This window comes from Epinephelus moara, chromosome 1 (assembly GCF_006386435.1).
Source record: "Epinephelus moara isolate mb chromosome 1, YSFRI_EMoa_1.0, whole genome shotgun sequence".
NCBI classification, from domain to species: domain Eukaryota; kingdom Metazoa; phylum Chordata; class Actinopteri; order Perciformes; family Serranidae; genus Epinephelus; species Epinephelus moara.
The window spans coordinates 25,529,953-25,549,445 of record NC_065506.1 but is presented as its reverse complement, the minus strand read 5'-3'; the positions used below and the strand labels follow the sequence as shown (position 1 = coordinate 25,549,445).

At 41.5% G+C, this 19,493-nt stretch overlaps 4 protein-coding genes across 5 annotated transcripts in view; 2 read left to right on the top strand and 2 right to left on the bottom strand.

Annotated features, from left to right (window-relative positions):
* The window catches only part of pdcd2 (programmed cell death 2), a 6,376-nt gene extending 2,941 nt beyond the window's left edge, over nt 1–3,435 (top strand). Inside the window, exons 4-8 of one of the 2 annotated variants that reach the window (XM_050044630.1) lie at nt 338–526; nt 922–1,074; nt 1,178–1,278; nt 1,366–1,479; nt 2,236–3,435. In XM_050044630.1, the coding sequence (XP_049900587.1) occupies nt 338–526; nt 922–1,074; nt 1,178–1,278; nt 1,366–1,479; nt 2,236–2,415 (737 nt within the window). In that variant the 3' untranslated portion in view covers nt 2,416–3,435. Of the gene's footprint in view, nt 1–337; nt 527–918; nt 1,075–1,177; nt 1,279–1,365; nt 1,480–2,235 lie in introns of both variants that reach the window. The other variant, XM_050044622.1, reaches the window with a different exon arrangement.
* Nucleotides 3,436–4,691: 1,256 nt separating this feature from the next.
* Nucleotides 4,692–12,299, bottom strand: tbp (TATA box binding protein). The gene is made up of 9 exons (XM_050040979.1): nt 12,160–12,299; nt 11,448–11,675; nt 10,523–10,676; nt 10,123–10,300; nt 8,935–9,022; nt 8,029–8,120; nt 7,426–7,593; nt 7,021–7,115; nt 4,692–6,153 (listed from the first exon to the last, which is right to left on the bottom strand). Exons 2-9 carry the CDS (start codon nt 11,496–11,498, stop codon nt 6,074–6,076), a joined length of 906 nt encoding a protein of 301 aa, XP_049896936.1. The 5' UTR covers nt 11,499–11,675; nt 12,160–12,299; the 3' UTR covers nt 4,692–6,073.
* Nucleotides 12,300–12,301: 2 nt separating this feature from the next.
* Nucleotides 12,302–14,094, top strand: psmc3 (proteasome 26S subunit, ATPase 3). The gene is made up of 2 exons (XM_050040971.1): nt 12,302–13,284; nt 13,631–14,094. The coding sequence occupies exons 1-2, from the start codon at nt 12,340–12,342 to the stop codon at nt 13,967–13,969; spliced, it is 1,284 nt and encodes a 427-aa protein (XP_049896928.1). The 5' UTR covers nt 12,302–12,339; the 3' UTR covers nt 13,970–14,094.
* A 2,687-nt stretch (nt 14,095–16,781) lies between these two features.
* Nucleotides 16,782–19,440, bottom strand: psmb1 (proteasome 20S subunit beta 1). Its single transcript, XM_050050091.1, has 6 exons — nt 19,238–19,440; nt 18,759–18,866; nt 18,307–18,388; nt 17,865–17,994; nt 17,526–17,632; nt 16,782–17,378 (listed from the first exon to the last, which is right to left on the bottom strand). Exons 1-6 carry the CDS (start codon nt 19,336–19,338, stop codon nt 17,193–17,195), a joined length of 714 nt encoding a protein of 237 aa, XP_049906048.1. The 5' UTR covers nt 19,339–19,440; the 3' UTR covers nt 16,782–17,192.
* Between the last annotated feature and the right edge of the window lie 53 nt (nt 19,441–19,493).

The following is a 19,493-nucleotide window of genomic DNA, read 5'->3' as shown; positions in this document are numbered from 1 at the left end:
TTGGGGGACTGTGTGAAGAAATGGTTGTCATTCCTACACGGTTCATACTACACTTTTGAAAAAAGCCTTAAATGAAAGCTGAGAGTCTGCACTTTAAGCAGGTATTCATTGTTTCATTTAAAACCCATTGTGGTGGTGTACAGAGCCAAAATGACGACAACTGTATCATTGTCCAAATAATTATGGACCTGACTGTATATGTTCAAAGAGCTGTAATATAAACATTGATAATGCAGTAGTATTATATATTTGTATTCATCAGTTTTTGTGTATTTCAGCAGTGACTTGACTTTGATTTGATGTATTTTTTGTTTTGTTTTGTTTTTTTCATTCTCAGAGGATGAACCCCCCAGCGGTCCTGAACCGGACCAGAGTGTGTTGTCCGTATCTGGAGTTAAACTATGCTGGGTGTGTGGTTGCCCCGGCAACAAAGCCTGCTCCCGCTGTCACAGCGTAACCTACTGTGGAAAACACCACCAGACCCTCCACTGGAAACACACACACAAGAGGGAGTGTGGCAGCCAAGGTGTGTGTTATGCACTGGATTAAAAAAAGGAAACACACTGAACAGTCACATGCTTCAGGTTTTGTTTTCAGCTCGATTTGTTTGACAGAACCCATTGAATCATTGAGAGCATTTGGCCTTGGCGGAATAAATACCGTACACCTTAAAGTTTAATGGAGGATAGTAAAGTTCAGTGGTGACAAAACAGCTAATTGTTTCTACTTCCAAGTTTCGTGCTACAGACTGTGACAGATATATGAGCAAGAGGGTCAAAGTTCACGGCAAGTAGTGTGTCCCACTTGTGTGCATGCTCCATGCAACAGTACGTACTTTGTCAGGGCAGCTGCAGTAAAAAGTATGCGATTCTGAGCAAAGGCTTAACGTCTCTGCTGTGTCTTTTTCTGTCTGTACAGAAGCACCAACTGTCACAACCTCGACCTTCCTCTTCCCTGAGTCTGAGCTGGTCACTGAACCTGAGGAGGAGGAAGAGAAGAAGGAGGAAGACACAAAGGAGGCTGAAGAAGAAGAGGAGGAGGAGAGGAGTGCAGATTGTCCCTCCCTAGCAGACAGTAAGCTTTCAGTTTTGTGATACCTGTAACAATACTGGTCACATGAACTAATTCACGGACATGATGTGTCCTTTCATTCCTGACGCTGTGTTTCTCTGCTCAGCTCTGGCAGAGACGGACCTGGAGGAGATGGCTATGCACGAGACCGAAGACAACAAAGTGTTCCAGCAGTTTAAAAAGAGGATCGCACCAGAGCCTCACCAGGTTGACAAAACTCCATGTCCTCCACTGTGTTAAAAAGACCTTCACGGTCTTCTCTGAGTCCATCTCACAGTGTTTTGTTCTGTTCAGGTGGTGCGTTACAGTCGAGGCGGCTCCCCCTTGTGGGTCTCCTCTCAGCACATCCCTTCAGATGAGGATATCCCACCATGCACCTGTGGCGCCAAGAGGATTTTTGAGTTTCAGGTAGTCCTTTCTAATCTCCTTCCATCCTTTTTCCCCCAGCTATCACCTTCCTGCTCAACACACTATTGAATGCCAATGGTTTTGAATAGATTTTAAGATTTAGCTGATTACTGTTAAGAGCCTTTAAGTGTATTTTATTATTTTAAGTGAGTTGTGGGAATGATCATAAATGTCCAACATTTGGTGCAGGAACTGTCAGTAGTGGTGGCTTATTTAGTCAAAGTTCACTTGTAAATGCAGTTACTCTGCCTCTGTGGAATACTGTATGTCTTGTATCACAAGCTGTGACCAGAGGGTTCTTTCCACAGTTCATTGTGGGCAAGAAAAAAACATCTCAGAGTGTGTGTGACAGTTTGTGTCAGTGTCTCTCCACACAGTGTTGAGCAGTGTATATATCATATACATGTAATAAGGGCTGGCCAATATACTGATTTTGATATTGTGATACTGTGGTCATACTTTTTGGATATTGTAATTTCCTAAATGTTGTCTTTTCCTGGTTTTAAAGGCTGCATTACAGTAAAGTGTTCTAGCTGTTCTATTACTTGCTTTTACCCCCTTAGTCATTACATCCACATTACTTATGATTATTTATCAAAAACCTCATTGTGATATATTTTGTATAAACACCAATAGTCAACCCTGCAATATCAATGCAGTATCTATATCAATATTTGGTCAAGAATATTGTGATATTTGATTTTCTCCATATCGCCCAGCCCTATGTTCAATAATTGCGTGTGTGTGTGTCCTTAGGTGATGCCGCAGCTGTTAAACAGCCTGTGTGTGGACTCGACAGGAGCCAGTATCGACTGGGGGACACTGGCGGTCTACACGTGCTCTGCCAGCTGTAACCATGACGACGAGTACCGCTTCGAGTTCATTTGGAAACAGGACTTCAGCTCAGATCAACACGCACAGATGAAACCTACATAACATCTGACACACTGACGCCTGTGAAAGCTCAGACTGGTGTTTTACTCTGTCTGATGTCACTGCCCACTTGGTGGACTGAACACGTGCTGCTGCTCTTGTAACTGATTAAACACAGATAAGATTAAAAACCTGTGTGAAGTCCAGCTGACAGAGAGGTCAAACTCCTCCCATCAAAACCATCAAGGACAATGAAGATGTTTTTTAAGGGTCAAGATTAATTGTTCTGTTATTTCAGACAATCAAACAGGAAATCTGGTTTCTTGCCACCTCCAAACCTTTTCTATTATACTTTTAGATTCTGGCTGTCAAGAGCAATTAATCTCTGTTATTTTTAACTTACAGAAAGGTAACAAATTAAAGGAAAAACCAACATGAAGTGTCTTCATGTGGAGTCAGGCCACCACAAGCCTCCAGAAAAGTCTGTGGAACTGTGTTTGAGAGATGAACACCATCCCTCCTCAGATATTCCCTCCAGGGTTCCCATGGTCATAGAAAACCTGGAAAAGTAATGGAATTTCACAGTCACATTTTCCAGGCCTCGAAACGTCATGGAATTAGTAAAAATCATTGAAAGTCTTGTAATTTTGTAGAGTGTAATGAAGATGTTACAGTAATCTTCTGTGGATAAGCTGTTGACATAATGTCACTCTAATATATGGTGATGTGTGATGTTTTGTTTACCATTATCATTTATTTAATCCAAAATTCCCCGTAGGTGTTCAGCTGGGTTGAGAGCTGGTGACTGAAAGCCATAGCATTTTGTTCATGTTGTCTTCATACTGAGTAATCCACTTCGTGAGCCCTGGTGCACAAAAGCTTTACATTGGATGAGTTTCTCTGCTCTTTTCACACAATATCACACAATAAAGATTTTTAACAAAGTTATCTGAACAAACATTCATCTGATTTTCTGCTTTTTTCAGTGGTTCAAAGACAGATAATATTTAAAATACTAGCAAAATACTACCTGCCATTTATATCTCCCATTGAGATTATTGCAATGTTATCTTAAATGGCTGGTATGAGGACAAAAAGGTTAAGAGACAGCTCACCCCCCTATTTGTGCAATAACCCCATTTCACCTTGACTGTATATATTCTGTGTATTATCTATTTAGGTTATAAATATTTGTAAATACCCTTGTTAAATTTCTTATATTTTCACTTATCTTTCCTCTCTTGCAAGGAGCTCCTGTTACGCAAATAATTTCCCCTCGGGGATCAGTAAAGTATTTCTGATTCTGATTGAGTGTTGGAAATATCAGTCGTAGAGATGTCTGCCTTCTCTCCAACATGATGGAACTAGATGGCACTCGGCTTGTGGTGCTCAAAGCATAAAAATTAAAAATAAAAAACATTTAAAAAACTTAACAGTAATGTCTCTTTCCATAAATCATGACCCAGTAACTCAAGAATCTTGAGTAAGTATGATTATCTTAAAGACAATCCGCAGTTCATGTTGTGAGTGGTTTCATGTAGGGACTATTTTCTTTATACCAAACTACACCCTCAAACCGAATCACTGCGCAGAAGGAAGTGTGCATCGACTCATGGACGAGAGGCTCATGCTCGTGACAGTGTGAGATGTAAACATTAATGGTGTCATCCTCAGTTGAGCTGTGACGTTAGCTAGCTCAGTAGTGCTAGGTAAGCTAGCAGTAGATGCACGCTTCCTTCTGTGCAATGATACAGTAAGCAGGTGTAGTTTGGTAGAAAGAAAATAGTCCCTACATGAAACTGCTCACAACAAGGTCTGTGGGTTATCTTGAGTAACTGAGTTATGATTTCTGGAAAGAGACATTGCTGTTCAACAGAACTTTTTTGGTGCTTTGAGCACCACAAGCTGAGTGCCATCTAGTTCCATTATATTTGAGAGAAGGCGGACACTTAGCAACTCACACCAAAACAATCTAGGTTGATAGACAGCACTACAGGTAAGAGGAAAAGTATGTATTTTCCATTTCTCCATCACAAGTACAGAGTTATTAAGTCAGATCTCTCTAAGGTTTGCTAACATCAGCTGTCAAGAGATACTGGTCAGACTAAACCAGTGAGGCTTTAGCAGCAAAACTACACAGTGTATTAAAATTGAACAGAAGGCTATTTGAAAGTAAAACTCTGATCATACCTGTTAGAATATGCAGTGTGACCAAGATGACAGTATTTCTTGGCTTTTTAAAGAGATGTTTAACCCTTCTGTTATTTCAGTAAACATAAACAGAGCACACACACTTCTTAGGGTCAAACATGGTGAAAGAAGCAGCTTTAACAGGAGGGTCAGTATGTACACATTTATTAATGCACAGAGCAGCACATTAACAATTTCAGAAGAAGCAGAATTGCATCAAGATGTGACAGAACTTCCTGGTCACCTGCTCTGCCCTCTGTTCAGAATCACAGAGGGCAGTATGTAGTTTAGTATCAATCCCTAATCTCTTCTGCCACTCAAACAGGTGTCAGGTGGCAGATTTACAGAGGGTCACCAGAACTAGCTCACCAACAAGTGCCCAAAATTTAAACCAATTTTTGGCCAAGTGTGTGGCTGAGCACATATTATGGATATTTTTTCATATTTTCCTACAACCAAAAATAATTCTTTTGTAGAAAACTTTTAAATGTAACTTTGAATGGCCAAAAGATTTAAAACAATACGTAAACATGGGATCACAATGCATTGGTTATATGCCATCATTTTTTAGTGCTCGTGATTTTAAGATGCAAGATGTCAATTTAAGAGAAGCAAAACAAGAGGCCGCTTAAGACAAACAGCTTCTTTTTTGTTAATGTCTTGGAACAAATGTGTCCCAAACCAACTGACACAAATCTCAAAGTACTAACCATTAACTCGACGACAACTTTCGCAGCAGGACTTGGTTCAATTTAAAATTTAAGAGCATCCACATTAAGTTGCTGCTTAACAGACTGAACTATGCTTTTCATCTCAAAATGTTTAAAATCTAGATGAAAACTCACCTCCAGCATTTACCAAATTACGGCTACACTGAGCCGAGATGTGACAGATTGAATGCCAAACGTACGAAGATGAAACTCTGACACAGCAGGCCGATTTCTTTTGGGATAAACAGTCACTCAAACTAAAATCTTAGCAAATACTGTTCATAGGAATGTGGTTCTGACAGACCCGAACATGTCTTGATACAATTTGGGGACTGAGCGGACAATTTATAAAAATGCAACGTACAAAACGCATTTAAAATGGCTTAAAATAAAAACAAAAAGCAGTCACAGTCAGACTGCTTCTCTTCTAATCAGCACTTTTTACATTTTTTTACAGTCTTATGTACAGTCAGGGATGTGATGTGGACAACAGAAAAAGCCGAAAAATAACCGAGCAAAAAACTGAGACGGGGTTTGAAATAAATGGAGGTCTGTGTGTGTATGCCATCAACTGTGTTCAAACCACAGCAAAAAATCAAAACAGTTAAATCCTGCTTTTCTAAAACACTGGAGGAACATTTAAAAAAGAAGAGGAAGAAGAAGAATCACATCCCTGTACAACAGCCCTTACAGCAGTCCACTTGTAGAAGTCAACATATAGATGACGCTTCCTTTGAGTGAAAAAAAAATCTGGGTCTTAAGAGTCGAGGTAAAAGATAAAAAGACTGGGAGATAAAAGGTAAAAGAAAGAGGGGCAGGTTCTACGTTGTCTTGCGGAAACCTTTCAGAATGGGATAGATGTTTTCAAATGCTTCATAGATCTCTGCTCTCACCTTGGCGCCTTAAAAAAAGAAGAAGAAAATAAACATATTATTAATTACAATGACTTACTATGGCAATCCCATTACAACAATGACAGAGGCAATCATGTTCCATCTCGATGCCTTTTTGTCTGTATGTTGTATGTTATCTTTGTACATTCAACCTCTTCTTTTGATGTGTGCACAAAACCTGATCTCACAATTGTCAACTAGTTAAACCGGTTTCTATCCTGCGCCCACTCTAGCCAATTACCGTGGGGGATTCAATTTTCCCTAACCAGTCACTGGAGACCGTAGAGAATGTAGCTGTCTGACTCTAATGTTGTCTGAAGTAAACACTGATGCGTAGCCATGACAAAATGTTTGTTTTGCCAGAGTTATAAGAGTGGAGTCAAGCCAAGACAACGAACTATGATGTTGGGCAACATTGAGGAAATATTTTTATTTAGAACAGCCTCGATAACAGCTTCTATCTTGTCTATAGCAGTCGCCATTGTTGATATGACTCACCAGTTTCCGTTGCTTTTCTTAACAACACTTGAAAACGGCTTGACAACGGCGATAAGACCGTTGCACACCACGTTCATATTTTGTAAACATACACCTTTTAACTACAAGCTTCTCTCTGACAACAACTTCACTGCTTTCTCCACTAGGCAAACAGACTTACTTATATAGGAAAATGGGGCAGAGGTAGAATGCTGATTGCAAATAGCACACGCTTGTTAATTTTAAATGACTTAACTCAGTAACATACACATGGTGGTAAGAATAAACTTATTTTGTGCACAAAGTAAGAACATTTCATCAACTAAAGAGGAAATGCAGATATAAGGCTACTATATCTGTCAATAAAAACTCCAACGATTAGTTTTTTTGTGTCTTACCTGTGAGTACAACTTTCCCCGAAACAAAGATGAGCAGAACGATTCTGGGTTTGATCATTCTGTAAATCAGTCCTGGAAACAGCTCTGGTTCATAGCTGAAAGAGACAAGTTTTAATGAAAACAGAGATTAGCTCTTTAATTTCTGAAAAACTCTTCTCTTTGCACACCGTCGGAAACCCATATTCTACATGTTACTTAAATTCCAAGCAATTCCATATATATCCTTTCAGAGGATAACCGGTTTGCATGGGAGCATTTTGTGAAAAAGAAACCCCATCTAGCCTTCCGTTCTTTGGCACAACCGTGTGGCTACAACACACTCACCACACCCTTGTGCTTTAAAAAAAGCTGAAATGGGTGAACATGGCTTTTAGCTGCACAAGACATAAAACAAACAGAAATTACCTGCTGAATTGCTGATGTGTGAGGACTAATCCTTCTAGCCGAATGGGGAACTTCACATCGCAGCTTCCCACCATGTTCTGAATCTTGAAGTCCAGGAACTTAGCAGGGAAACCGAGCTTCTGCACCACACGAGCATATTTTCTTGCAGCTAACCTCGACTGCTCCTCACTAAACAGGTGAGACGGTGCGGGGCAGATTGGAAAAAAAGAACAATAATTGACACATTAACAAGATGAGGAGAGGAGATACAAGGCTCAGGTCCTTCTCACACACATTTATTTGTTTTATTTATTTAGGATATTTTAATTTTTGTCACACATACCACTTCCGATGTCTTAATATTCTTAAAAATTAAACATTAATAGCTCTTTGAAAGTTGTTCTTGCATTAATATGCTATTATATTATTATATCAGTGGCTTTATTGTCTTAAGATGACAAAAATATCATTCATCGCAATTAATTCTGGGACGACGTGTCATCCACCAAAAGTAGTTATTGTGAAAGGCCTACTAGAACCCCTACTAGACCAAGCACTACTCTTAATATCTGTGTTTTTTATTAAAAACTTCTGCACATAAAAGGAAATAGTGCATATTCTGACCTCTTGGCTCCGGTGCAGACCATCTTCCCTGAGCTGAAGATGAGAGCAGTGGTCCTGGGTTCTCGTATTCTCATGATGACCGCAGCAAAACGCTACAAGGAATGGAGAGAGAGGGGAAATATTATTACAGCCAGCAGTGCTTCCTCATAAACGGAGTTGTGTGGGCGTGTCTGGCATAAATATATCAAGTATAGCTTATGGAAACATCTTCACTATTCAGTTTTGGAATTTCTTGTATATGAGAGGATATTCTGGCGTGATGACGGTGCTAGAGGGAAGATCAGGGGATCATCAATGTCATTCCTTGTAACCTGGTAGACTTCCCATAAATATCACTATTGTGACTCTAAAGGGTCATGCCAACTTTGGACTTGCCACCTCCTAGGACAGGTCAGTGTCAGAGCCAGAGCCAGCATGCACAGTGGACCTTTTTCACGGCAGACATTTTGACATCTCATTACAGGAAAAGCACAGGTGCAATTAACAACATCACATATGACTGCATTTAATTTAGGTGAGATAGTTCCAGGGTGCTGGTGTTGTGCATGCTGGCTTACTGTCACTGTGTCCTGGGAGGCTGAATGGAACAGAGCCATTGTTGAGGAAATTAGTATCACCCCTTCTTTTGCTGCTATGACATGTTAAAAATGCCATGATAAAGGTCTATAAACACTAGTTGCCCTGATTTTTGTTCTTTAGTATTAATCCCCAATGCCCTGCATCTCTACAATAAAGGTGGTGAACGCAAAGTCTGCAGGACCCACAGAGCCACAATAGCAACATATATGTGAAATACTGCAGGCCGAAATAAACCAGAATGTTCCCTTAAGCCCCACCACTAAAACGTCACTGTGTTGAGCTGTTGACCAACACAGAGCTGATTGTAGTTATGTGTTACAGTCTCACCTTTGGGTTGTACTCTGCATTCCTGGCTCTCAGAGCGATGGTCTTCAAGTCCAATTTACAGCCCAGATTTACAGTAGATACGATGTTTCTGAAAGTAGGAAAAATAAGTATAAAATACAATTATATTTATAGAAAATAAGTACAGAGAAAAGAACTGAGTAGGAGGCATAAGGGAAAACAAGCTGAAGTGTGAAGAAATAATGACAGAAGTAGCTAATTTTGGTTATAAAAAACATTAGTAACTAAGGGGAAATGACACGGGACACCCTGAGGTAGTCTGTGAAATGTTTGCTATAGTTATGTTTAAAGTCTAGATACATTTTAACTGACCTTGAGCACAATTTCAGTACCTACTAGGGTTGGGTCGGTTCTCGGTAATACCAATTCGGTCCGGTACTCCGTCTTGGACCGGGTTTTATTTTTTGAGACCAACCGGACCGCCGACTTTGCTCCGCGCACCAGTGTCACACAAAAGACTGTTCGGCATGTATTTTTCACATCGCGGGGATTTTTCATGGACATTTTTACACGTAGTCCGCTCCACTTATAGTACGCCCGAGTCTGTGAGCACCTGTGTCTGCCTCTTCACCAAGCGCACAGCAAGCAGGAGAGAGAGGGGGGTGGGGCGGGGACTGAGCTAGGAGGTGCGGGTGCGAGTGCGCATGCGCCTCTACTGTAGCCTGGAGTTTGTTTAATAGTGATGGGGAGTTGATAATGGCGGACAATTTAGCCTTGACAAAATCAAGGAATGCGCCACTGTGGCAACACTTTGGCTTTGAGCCAGACGAAGGAGGCAACCCTTGTTTGCACTGATTGAGTAAGCTGCAAAATTTATTTGTAAGGAATAAAAGAAACAACTTGTTACTGTCACTCTGTTGTCCTAAGGTCGTTTTTTATTTTAAATGAGTCAATTGCGCCCCCAAGTGGCGAAAATCCGGTACTACCGACTTGATGCGGTTTTTTACAAAAACCGGACCTTTTTTTTTTTCTCATACCGACCCAACCCTAGTACCTACATGCGTTTCCCTCTAGGGATGTTCAAACTAAACTTGATCAGTTACCACTGACTAAGGTAACATAGCATAAAGGGGAAAGTGTGAGTATTAGCTGGACAGTTTCCAAGTGTGACTGACACAAGTGGCATAAACCAATACTTTGAGTATTCTTTCCATTGGATATGAAACATACTGTAGCTGTGGTACTATTCCAGAGCTCTCTGAAGCTGGCGTGGCCGGTGTGATAGGGGTCATGGGGGTCAGCGGGGTGTTGTAGAGCGGGGTGTTCCCTGGCAGCGCTGTGGTGGTCGTGCCTGCAACAGTCTGGGAATGGTAGAGCTGAGGGGTCTGTCCCGACGTTCCAGGGAGGCCTAGAGAACAAAGAACATATTTTTCCTTTATTTAATTTAATTTGATATACTTTATTAATCCCCAAGGGGATTTATATAATATGAGCCGATCATATACTTCCTCTATGGTACAGACATGGACGATCACTTTATTTTCTCCAACTCCAGGGATATGAGATTATAATCTCACCCTGCAAGGCTGGGAAAGGATGAAGAGGAATATGACAGTAGTGAGTGTTATACCTGCGTTTGCCTGCTGTGCCTGTTGCTGCTGTTGTTGCCTTTGCTGTTCCTCCAGTATAGACAAACTGTTCGTGTTCTGGACAGGCTGGGGTGTCAGACCTGAGCCATATGGCATCATGGGACTGAAGATTGGCATGCCTGGAGTCATGGCACCCTATAAAAGGACACACCAAAAAAACATGAAGTTGGGACTGAGCAGAAAGGCCACACTCGGAGCAAATGATAATGCCAGAAAACAAATTATTACTGTCACAAAGTTTTTTTACTTTGCCTCACTTCTTTATATAAATAAAATGAACGTCTACTGTAAATACCAGTGGTATATGGGTTCAAAACAGTGGCTGAATAGCTACCTGTGAAAACAGTAGTAGCCTGGGCCTTGAATTAAGAGTGGACCTGTTTCAAATCATTGTAGCCACAAGTTTAAATTGGTTTCCTATTTTCCAGTATTTCATGAAATGGCAATACTAGATAGTTGAAAGCTGTGAGCTTATTGCAACTTGTAAACTTGAAAGATGTGGAGCCTTGTTTATTGCTTGCAGTGCCAAATTGTGGCTCACCTCAAAGATTTTAATCTTATTCCTGTATGCGACATTATATGACACAGCTGCTGGGTCCCCAGTGACAAAGTTACTCCCTCAGCTCATTTCACTGGGCTTCGTGAGCGTCACACTTCCTCTTCTTTAGTGGCAGTAAATATTGTCACTAAATATAAAATAAGCCATGATGCTGAAGGTGCAGGATGGGAGCTCATGTGTAAAGCTGGTTCCTTGAAGCCCCCGCAAAATGTGGATGTGCTGGGCAGCCAGAGAAAGCTAAGAGCGTAAATCACACTGTGTTGAGGGTAAGCTGGAACATCACACTGGTTATAAAGTTAAGTTCACTTAAAAATCTCTTATCCATGAATACGTAAAACCAGTGTTACCTGAGGGGAGGCCAGCCCCTGGAAGGGTGGTATACTGTTGTTCTGGTCCATCTTTCAGCTCCTCACGTTAGCTCACTGCCACCCACGAGCAGGAAGGGACTTTACACAGCAGGTGCCTCAAAGCTGTGTGTCTGGAGTCTGTATTACAGCCGAAAAACACCAACAACCACAGTGGACTCTGCAGAAACACCCACTTCTTGTTTCTTCTCTCTGACAGCTATGCCGTGCCTGGAAAGATGGCCAGACCCAATGTTTACTCAGTCAAACACTTCATACCGATAATTTTTTAGCACCGTGCATCATCAAATCTGAATTAAGAACATGCAAATGGAATGAAGCAGATTTTGTGCAGCTGCAGCGGTGGCGCGAGCACACTACCTGCTTGCTAACCACATTTAGCTTTAACCCTAACCTTATTTTAACTCGTTTACTTATTTTGGACCCCAATACATGGTGTTCTTTGAATAGTCTGAAATGCAAATACTATAGTGACAAATATCTGTTTATAGTCTTTAGCAAGATATCTCTTGACAGCCTCCAAAATGAAACATCAACACACTGGCTAGCTGAAGTTAGCCGCTGAGCTAAGATTAGCAACACATGCTAACATAAGTCAAACGCGTTGTGAAAGTAACGGCTTTGTGCGCTCAAAAGAGTTGTAACAAACGTTGGCATTTACTAGTAAACGACAGTAAATTGCCCGTGAACTTACGTGCACACTCGCGCAGTTCAAACCGGCGCAGCAACAAAATTAATTCAGCTTCAGGTTTGGTTTTTCCTTGGTGTTTCGGCGCTCATGAGTGTCGTCGGCTAGTTCCGGAAGTAGAAGCTTTATTTCCGCCGTGTCACAGTTCAACTAACCGCTTCACCCGTCCGCCGCAAACAGAGCAAGATGGCGTCGCTGAGTGACAAATCAGTTTGGGACGAGGTGGAGGATGGAATCGGTGAAGAAGTGTTAAAAATGTCCACAGAGGAGATAGTCCAGCGGACTCGTCTCCTCGACAGCGAGATAAAGATAATGAAGAGCGAGGTGCTGAGGGTGACCCACGAACTGCAGGCTATGAAAGATAAAATCAAAGAAAACACGGAGAAGATAAAGGTGAACAAAACGCTGCCGTATCTCGTGTCTAATGTGATCGAGCTGTTGGATGTGGACCCCAACGACCAGGAGGAGGACGGGGCTAATGTGGACCTGGACTCTCAGAGGAAAGGAAAGTGCGCCGTCATTAAGACCTCCACTCGACAGACCTACTTCCTCCCCGTCATCGGGCTGGTGGACGCCGAGAAGCTGAAGCCCGGAGACCTGGTTGGTGTCAACAAGGACTCCTACCTGATCCTGGAGACCTTACCCACCGAGTACGACTCCAGAGTCAAGGCCATGGAGGTGGACGAGCGCCCCACAGAGCAGTACAGCGACATAGGAGGGCTGGACAAACAGATCCAGGAGCTGGTGGAGGCTATTGTCCTGCCCATGAACCACAAGGAGAAGTTTGAAAACCTTGGCATCCAGCCACCCAAAGGGGTCCTGATGTACGGACCACCTGGCACAGGGAAGACCCTTCTGGCCAGAGCCTGCGCTGCTCAGACCAAGGCCACCTTCCTGAAGCTGGCCGGTCCACAGCTGGTCCAGATGTTCATCGGAGATGGAGCCAAGCTGGTGAGAGACGCCTTCGCCCTGGCCAAAGAGAAAGCCCCATCCATCATCTTCATCGATGAGTTGGACGCCATTGGCACCAAGAGGTTTGACAGCGAGAAGGCAGGAGACAGAGAGGTGCAGAGGACCATGTTGGAGCTGCTCAACCAGCTGGATGGATTTCAGCCCAACATGCAGGTCAAGGTAAGACGCTGCCGCCAAAAAAGTTTATACCCTTTATATACTTATACACTGCATGTTTACAGCACATACTGTAGGCCTATGTCAACTTTTAAAGGTGATACATTATAAATTCAAAGTCTGGAGTCTTGTGGAAACTATATTTTATTCACAGTATTATTCTGGAAGAAATCAATTGCTCTGTAGTATTAATTCAGACAACAAAATACAAGCACACAGGACAGCATAACACAACACACAACATGTAATGAATGTAGAAACAAACCTAAAACAACCAAAAAGTCATTACTTTACAGTATGATGTCACAGTGATGACAACAGTATAACGCCTTATATTTTTATCTTCAAGGTGATTGCTGCCACCAACAGAGTGGACATCCTGGACCCTGCTCTGCTCCGATCAGGTCGTTTGGACAGAAAGATCGAGTTCCCCATGCCAAACGAAGAGGCCAGAGCTCGCATCATGCAGATCCACTCCCGCAAGATGAACGTCAGCCCAGACGTCAACTACGAGGAGCTGGCTCGCTGCACCGACGACTTCAATGGAGCCCAGTGCAAAGCTGTGTGTGTGGAGGCCGGCATGATCGCACTGCGCCGTGGGGCCACAGAGCTGAACCATGAAGACTACATGGAGGGAATCCTGGAGGTCCAAGCCAAGAAGAAGGCCAACCTTCAGTACTACGCCTGAGGACACTGCTTGTGTCTGTGTTGTTGTGTGAGAGAGTCTTTTGATTTTTTCAAATTGTTATTGAGTAAACACTTGTTAGAGTTGCTGATTAACTTGGGTTAATAAAAAGAAATAAAATGTCATAATTAAGTGTTGTTTTTCTTCCTGCTGAGCATTGATAGGACAGTCTGAGTTTTCACTCTGGGCTGGAGCCCAGTGCTTGTTCAGTACTACATAGGTTCCTGTTTGAAAGCTTATATTTTGTGTTGGTTTTTTTTTAGAAAAATATAAAGCTTTAAAAAAAAAAGTCAGAATATTAACCAATATTAGACACATCACAAAATTGGTTGGATAAATGTTGATGTTTCCTTGTCACTCCTGAGCAGAGGCACTGTGAGGTTACTGCAGGCAAGATGGAGAGAAGCAACAAAACTGTCTACAACACAATGCACAAAACCAACACGTTATTAACAGTCAATAACCATTTAAATTTAAACACAAAGGGCCTTTTCTTGGCAGACATTTTGACACAACAGGAAAATTACAGGCCCTGCTTTAGACACTAGCCTTGTCCCAAATCTGTACTATATACTAATCAACACAGTATACTGTTTAAGCAGTAATTACACTAATACCAACCTACTTAATCCTTTAATATCAATAGAAAATGACGTGTGATGTTGGATGTCAATCAAACTGCAACTTTGAGGCTTCAACTTTGTTTTTTCCTAAGATAAACCTGTTTTGTTTCCATGATGTTCTTACTTCAAATTTATTAATCATCCTTTATACAGGGCATTATGGGAAAATAGTACTAATTAACAGCACACAGAATTTTCTGTATTTTGTATGCACTCTCTCTGCTTTGAATTTAATTTGTTACTGTTCTAGTATGAATACATTATATATTAAAAACCTGATTAGGAACCAAGTGTGGTATTGAATTGGGCCTTTTTTATTTCTTATGTTTGACATGGTTTGAAAGGAAATGCACAAACAACTCATTTAGCTGATGACAGCTTATCTTCACCAAGTATCCCAGTGAGCCCACTTACACAATATGACAACCCTAGAACTGGGACATCTTTGTGGAATGCGGCCATCATCAATGTCATTAACTTAAACTGTGTTTTTTTTCCCTGCTATGACAAGTCAAAATGTCTGCAGTGAGAGAGGCCTGTAGTCTACAGAAGTAACCTGTGTGTTAGTCAAGAGTAAAATGATGCATCTACAGTCGTTTATTTCACCCACAACGATATGTTTCTTAGTGAGATAACCTGCTGTGGTATGCAGTAGTAATTAAAGATAGCTGAACCTCTGGGGATATACATGAATGAATGGATGGATGGATGCAGAGCAGGGGTCCCCAATACCAGTTGAGGGGCCTTCTGTGTGTACACAGGTGGACGAGAGAACAAATTGATAAGGCTCCTTCTTCCCCAGGACTAAAACAGTGTGTAAAAGTGTTTTCAAAATTGAGAAAAAAACTGTCAAACCAAATAATAACAAACATAGTACTGGGAAAAAAGAATGATGAATGTCAGAATGTTGTTATAAACCTCTATTACCTCTGATCTGGTTAAAAATATATAGTTACAACACTACAAAAGAAAGAAGACATTATTTGAGCTTTTCCCATCCATAATACCCAAATTAAAGATGTGTGAAACAACCTGTACTTCATTAAGTGGAGGTTTGTTTTGTTGGGCGAATGTACAGGGTGTCTACAGGTAACATACACTTACATTTAATGTTTTTTTCAAAATGATTTTTAACCAAATTTCAGAATGCAATGGTATCTGTGGTCCGTGCAGAGGTAGGTTTTTGTTGGAATATATTAGAGTGAGTAAAGTTAATCAACATTTTGCCAACGGTTAAGCACAAGTATAAAGTATTAGACTGAGTAGAAGGTTTAAAGATTTGTTTCACACAAAAGAGATCAACTTATTGATAAAAAGAAATTAAAAGATGGACAAATAAAGGTGAGGTGAGGTTGATGTGGTTCAGACATCTGATCAGGATGCCTCCTGGGTGCCTTCCGTTAGGTGTGTTCTGGACAAGTCCCACTGGTAGGAGGCCCCGGGGTAGACCGAGAACACACTGGAGGGATTACATATCTCGTCTGGCCTAGGAACGCCCCAGGGTCCCCCACAAGGAGCTGGAAAGTGTTGCTGGGGAGAGGGACGTCTAGAAACTTTGCTCAACTTGCTGCCCCTGCGACCCGGCTTTGGATAAGCAGTTGAAAATGTAGTACTTCCATTTCCCATTTTAACAACTCTTTGTTTTTGCATAAATTAATATAAAAAACTCTATTATTTTCCTATTTGGCACAAACTCTTCTCTTAATGAAGCTGGTGGCTGCTAAAATAGTCATAATCACCTGAGACACTTGCAGTTTACAAAAATGTGAAATGTTTATACACTTGGACAAAACTTGTAAATGGTGTCGCTCGAAATCAGATCAGTGATGTGTGAACCAGTAATTGTATCAAGAACCTAGAAAAGCTAAAAATGGCAGAGTTCAACTCAATGGGAAGTGGAGTCTATCAGTCACATTGTAATATACTAATGTCTACCATATGGATACAGTATGTTTAACCTACATTATTGTATATCAAGTCAGTGTCAGTTTTCAGCACAGTGATGGTGGGGTGCTCATGTTGTGTAAAGTCAGGAAACGCTGTCCTGAACAAAGATTATTGTCTTTAAGATGGGAATAGTTACGCTTTAATATGCAAAACATGTTTCAGGACAACACTGAGAGCAGCATAAGCTACCCAGAATGCAGTGTCTATGTGTCTAGGACATGCACATGAAGAACAAGATGACCCACTTTTTCAATTCTTTACATTTATTAAGAATGTAAAAATAATAGCACATTATGTATCCTTCCTAGACATAATGAAAAATCCAAACAGGGGAAGAGTGTAGACAGGCTGAATGAAGAGAGTTCCTTGCTTCTCAACAACAGGAATGCTGATCTAGAATCAGGTTACTAGACCACATATATAAGGATGTAGTAGCAGAAACTGCAGGAGATAACCGTGGTAAGCAGGAGAAAAGTGTCGACATCAAATGGAAAATCTGCTCCCAAGATTGAACCTGACCTGTAAGGCCCCTAGAAACAACTTCTGGATCAACACTCCTGTTTTAAGAAACTTACTGTAAAGGGGCCAAAACCAACAGGTGAATGTGGAAAGAACAGATCAAAGAGAAAAGCAGAGAAAGCAGAACATTTCCCTCCTCAGTCTTTCCTCAATGGTATAGTCTGCTCACTGATGCCCTCCTTGTTGATGATGCAGATCCGAAGGGCATCTCCGGTGTAGACATCTCTCTCAGCAGCTGAGATGAAGACATCTTTGACCAGCTGAACTGCCTTGTCCTGAGTCAGGGGAACGTGCTGCACACCCTCCATGTTCTTGAAACCAATCTGTGGAAGGACGTGTTGGAAAGAGAGACACATGAATGAGCCTTGTTCACTATAAGGAAACTTGTTTGCATTGCTTACATACCTGATGAGAAGAGACATAGTGGGATTATGGCAACAACAGGTCAGTATGTAGTCAGTGTTATATACCTGGTTGTCCAGCAGTGGCTGTAGCATGGCACTTGCTGACCCTCCGGCCTTGTAGGTGTCTCTCTGGTAGGAGCCCACTGGGTCAAAACTGTACACTGCTCCCTTGCCTACATGACAGACATGAAATATTGCAAATGAAAACAGTTATTACACAGTCAACGCTTTAAACAATTTCCAGCCTACACAAAAAAGTAATGATACAAGAGACAATATAGGCAACAACCCAACAATCTTTGCATACAAAAAAAGATGACTAAAGCCAAAATATAGAGCTTTTTTTACTTACACTATGCACTGTAAGTGCATACATCTTAATATCTGCAGCATTTAAGTACCTACCCTCTTCATCCAGACCTCCGATGATGTTGTAGACATAGTAGGGAAAGAACCTCCTGCCGTACAGGATGGTGGACAACATGGCTGCGATGGCGCCACAGGTCATTGTTTTATTGTTTGAATGTTTGTACATCTAAGAGAGGGGCAGGAACATCAGTTAAGATGTTAGTATAAATTAAATAACCCATGACACATTCAGTAAAACTCAAAAGATGATTTTCTTATTAATCCAGTTTGGAAAAAATACAACCACCATCCTTAAAGACAACAAGATACATTACAATATCAGTGTCATGTCAACTCTAACTTGAACACCATTATGATTAACAGATGCTACTGGAGTGCAAGCAGAGGCATTACAGTTGACAGAGTCAGCACAATTAGATCATGTTAGGGATGAGACCAAAGAGTGAGTGAAACCAAAAACCCAGTTGCCCCAGCCCACCTTTAGTCTGGCATCAATGATTTTAGTCAGAGTCAAGCAGTCTCCATGGAAACCGCTGCAGCCAATGACGGTTGTGTCTGTCCTGTGAGGGGAAGGAGAAACACAAAAATCAGTGACAGTCACAGCAGCATATTGTTCAGGTGGCCTACGTTCATGTGGCAATAATTAGTGGTCTAAGCCACAGATACCAACTGGTGCTTTGCTGAGGGGCACTGCAGCTGGTCACTGAGTACCAAGCAGGTACCATCTGCACTCCCCATCTTATGAGAGTACCAGAGCTGAGCTGCAGTGACGTCAGTGGTTTATCTGATAATAAAGTTTGATGACTTTGTACACAGCAACTAAAGTAGTTTTTAAAGGGACCATTTGTAGATTTAAAAGTTGACACTGTGTCTCTATATTGCAGATCTGTGCTACACTGACTGTGCAGGGAAGTGACAGTGCAAACTTACAGCTTGTAGCATTTTGGCGAGTCGCGGCTGTGGATTGAGTAGCCTTCACTCAGCCTGGTGTCTGAGGCTACGATGGCGAAGTCTTCTCCAGCAACAGCTAGTACGGTTCTGACAAAGAAAACAACAAAACACAAACATATGCCAAGTCATTCATCTTAAAAAACATCCCATCAAAGAGGAAAATGTATTGTTGTCCCACAGACATGCTAACGGAAGCTATGCTACTGTTTCGAAACTGAAACTATGCTATCAGCTAATATTTCCCTCACGAATTATCTTTCCTTTTATCTTAATTCGAGCATTAAAATTAAGTTGATACTGTATAAAGAAGCACTGCAATGTTCACATACTTTACATCAACTTCACCTTTGTTTAGTTTCAGTTGGTACATGCTAAGCTGTTTAGCTAGTTAGCACAGTCCACCGGGATGTAAACGTTAGCTAGCAAGCTAACCGGCCAGCGGTTGAAAAATCACTCACCCTCCGTTGAAAGCGTACGGTGAGAACCGGTGCTCTACTGGGCCAGTATAATGATACTCTTTCATTTTGCCCGGGTCTCCAAACGTATGAGAGGACAGCATGTTTATTGTAGGAAGGAAACAGTGGTCAAGAATCAAATTCAATCCTGTAAAGTCGCTGTCTCACTGCAATATGGCAGCCTCTTCTTTTACTATCAACATACCTGCGTGTTCAGATGGAATCTGGGCGAGAGCGCCCCCTCAGGCTGTTTGATGTA

Coding starts and splice junctions, on each gene's coding strand:
- tbp (XM_050040979.1), bottom strand. CDS start 11,498: ATGGACCAGAACAACAGTATACCACCCTTCCAGGGGCTGGCCTCCCCT. Junction 9,023..10,122: donor GGAATAGTACCACAGCTACA/GTATGTTTCATA, acceptor TCCTACTTTCAG/AAACATCGTATCTACTGTAA. Junction 6,154..7,020: donor GGGGAAAGTTGTACTCACAG/GTAAGACACAAA, acceptor TCTTTTTTTAAG/GCGCCAAGGTGAGAGCAGAG.
- psmc3 (XM_050040971.1), top strand. CDS start 12,340: ATGGCGTCGCTGAGTGACAAATCAGTTTGGGACGAGGTGGAGGATGGA. Junction 13,285..13,630: donor AGCCCAACATGCAGGTCAAG/GTAAGACGCTGC, acceptor TTTATCTTCAAG/GTGATTGCTGCCACCAACAG.
- psmb1 (XM_050050091.1), bottom strand. CDS start 19,338: ATGCTGTCCTCTCATACGTTTGGAGACCCGGGCAAAATGAAAGAGTAT. Junction 18,389..18,758: donor TCGCCAAAATGCTACAAGCT/GTAAGTTTGCAC, acceptor TTCCCCTCACAG/GACAGACACAACCGTCATTG. Junction 17,633..17,864: donor CGGAGGTCTGGATGAAGAGG/GTAGGTACTTAA, acceptor TCTGTCATGTAG/GCAAGGGAGCAGTGTACAGT.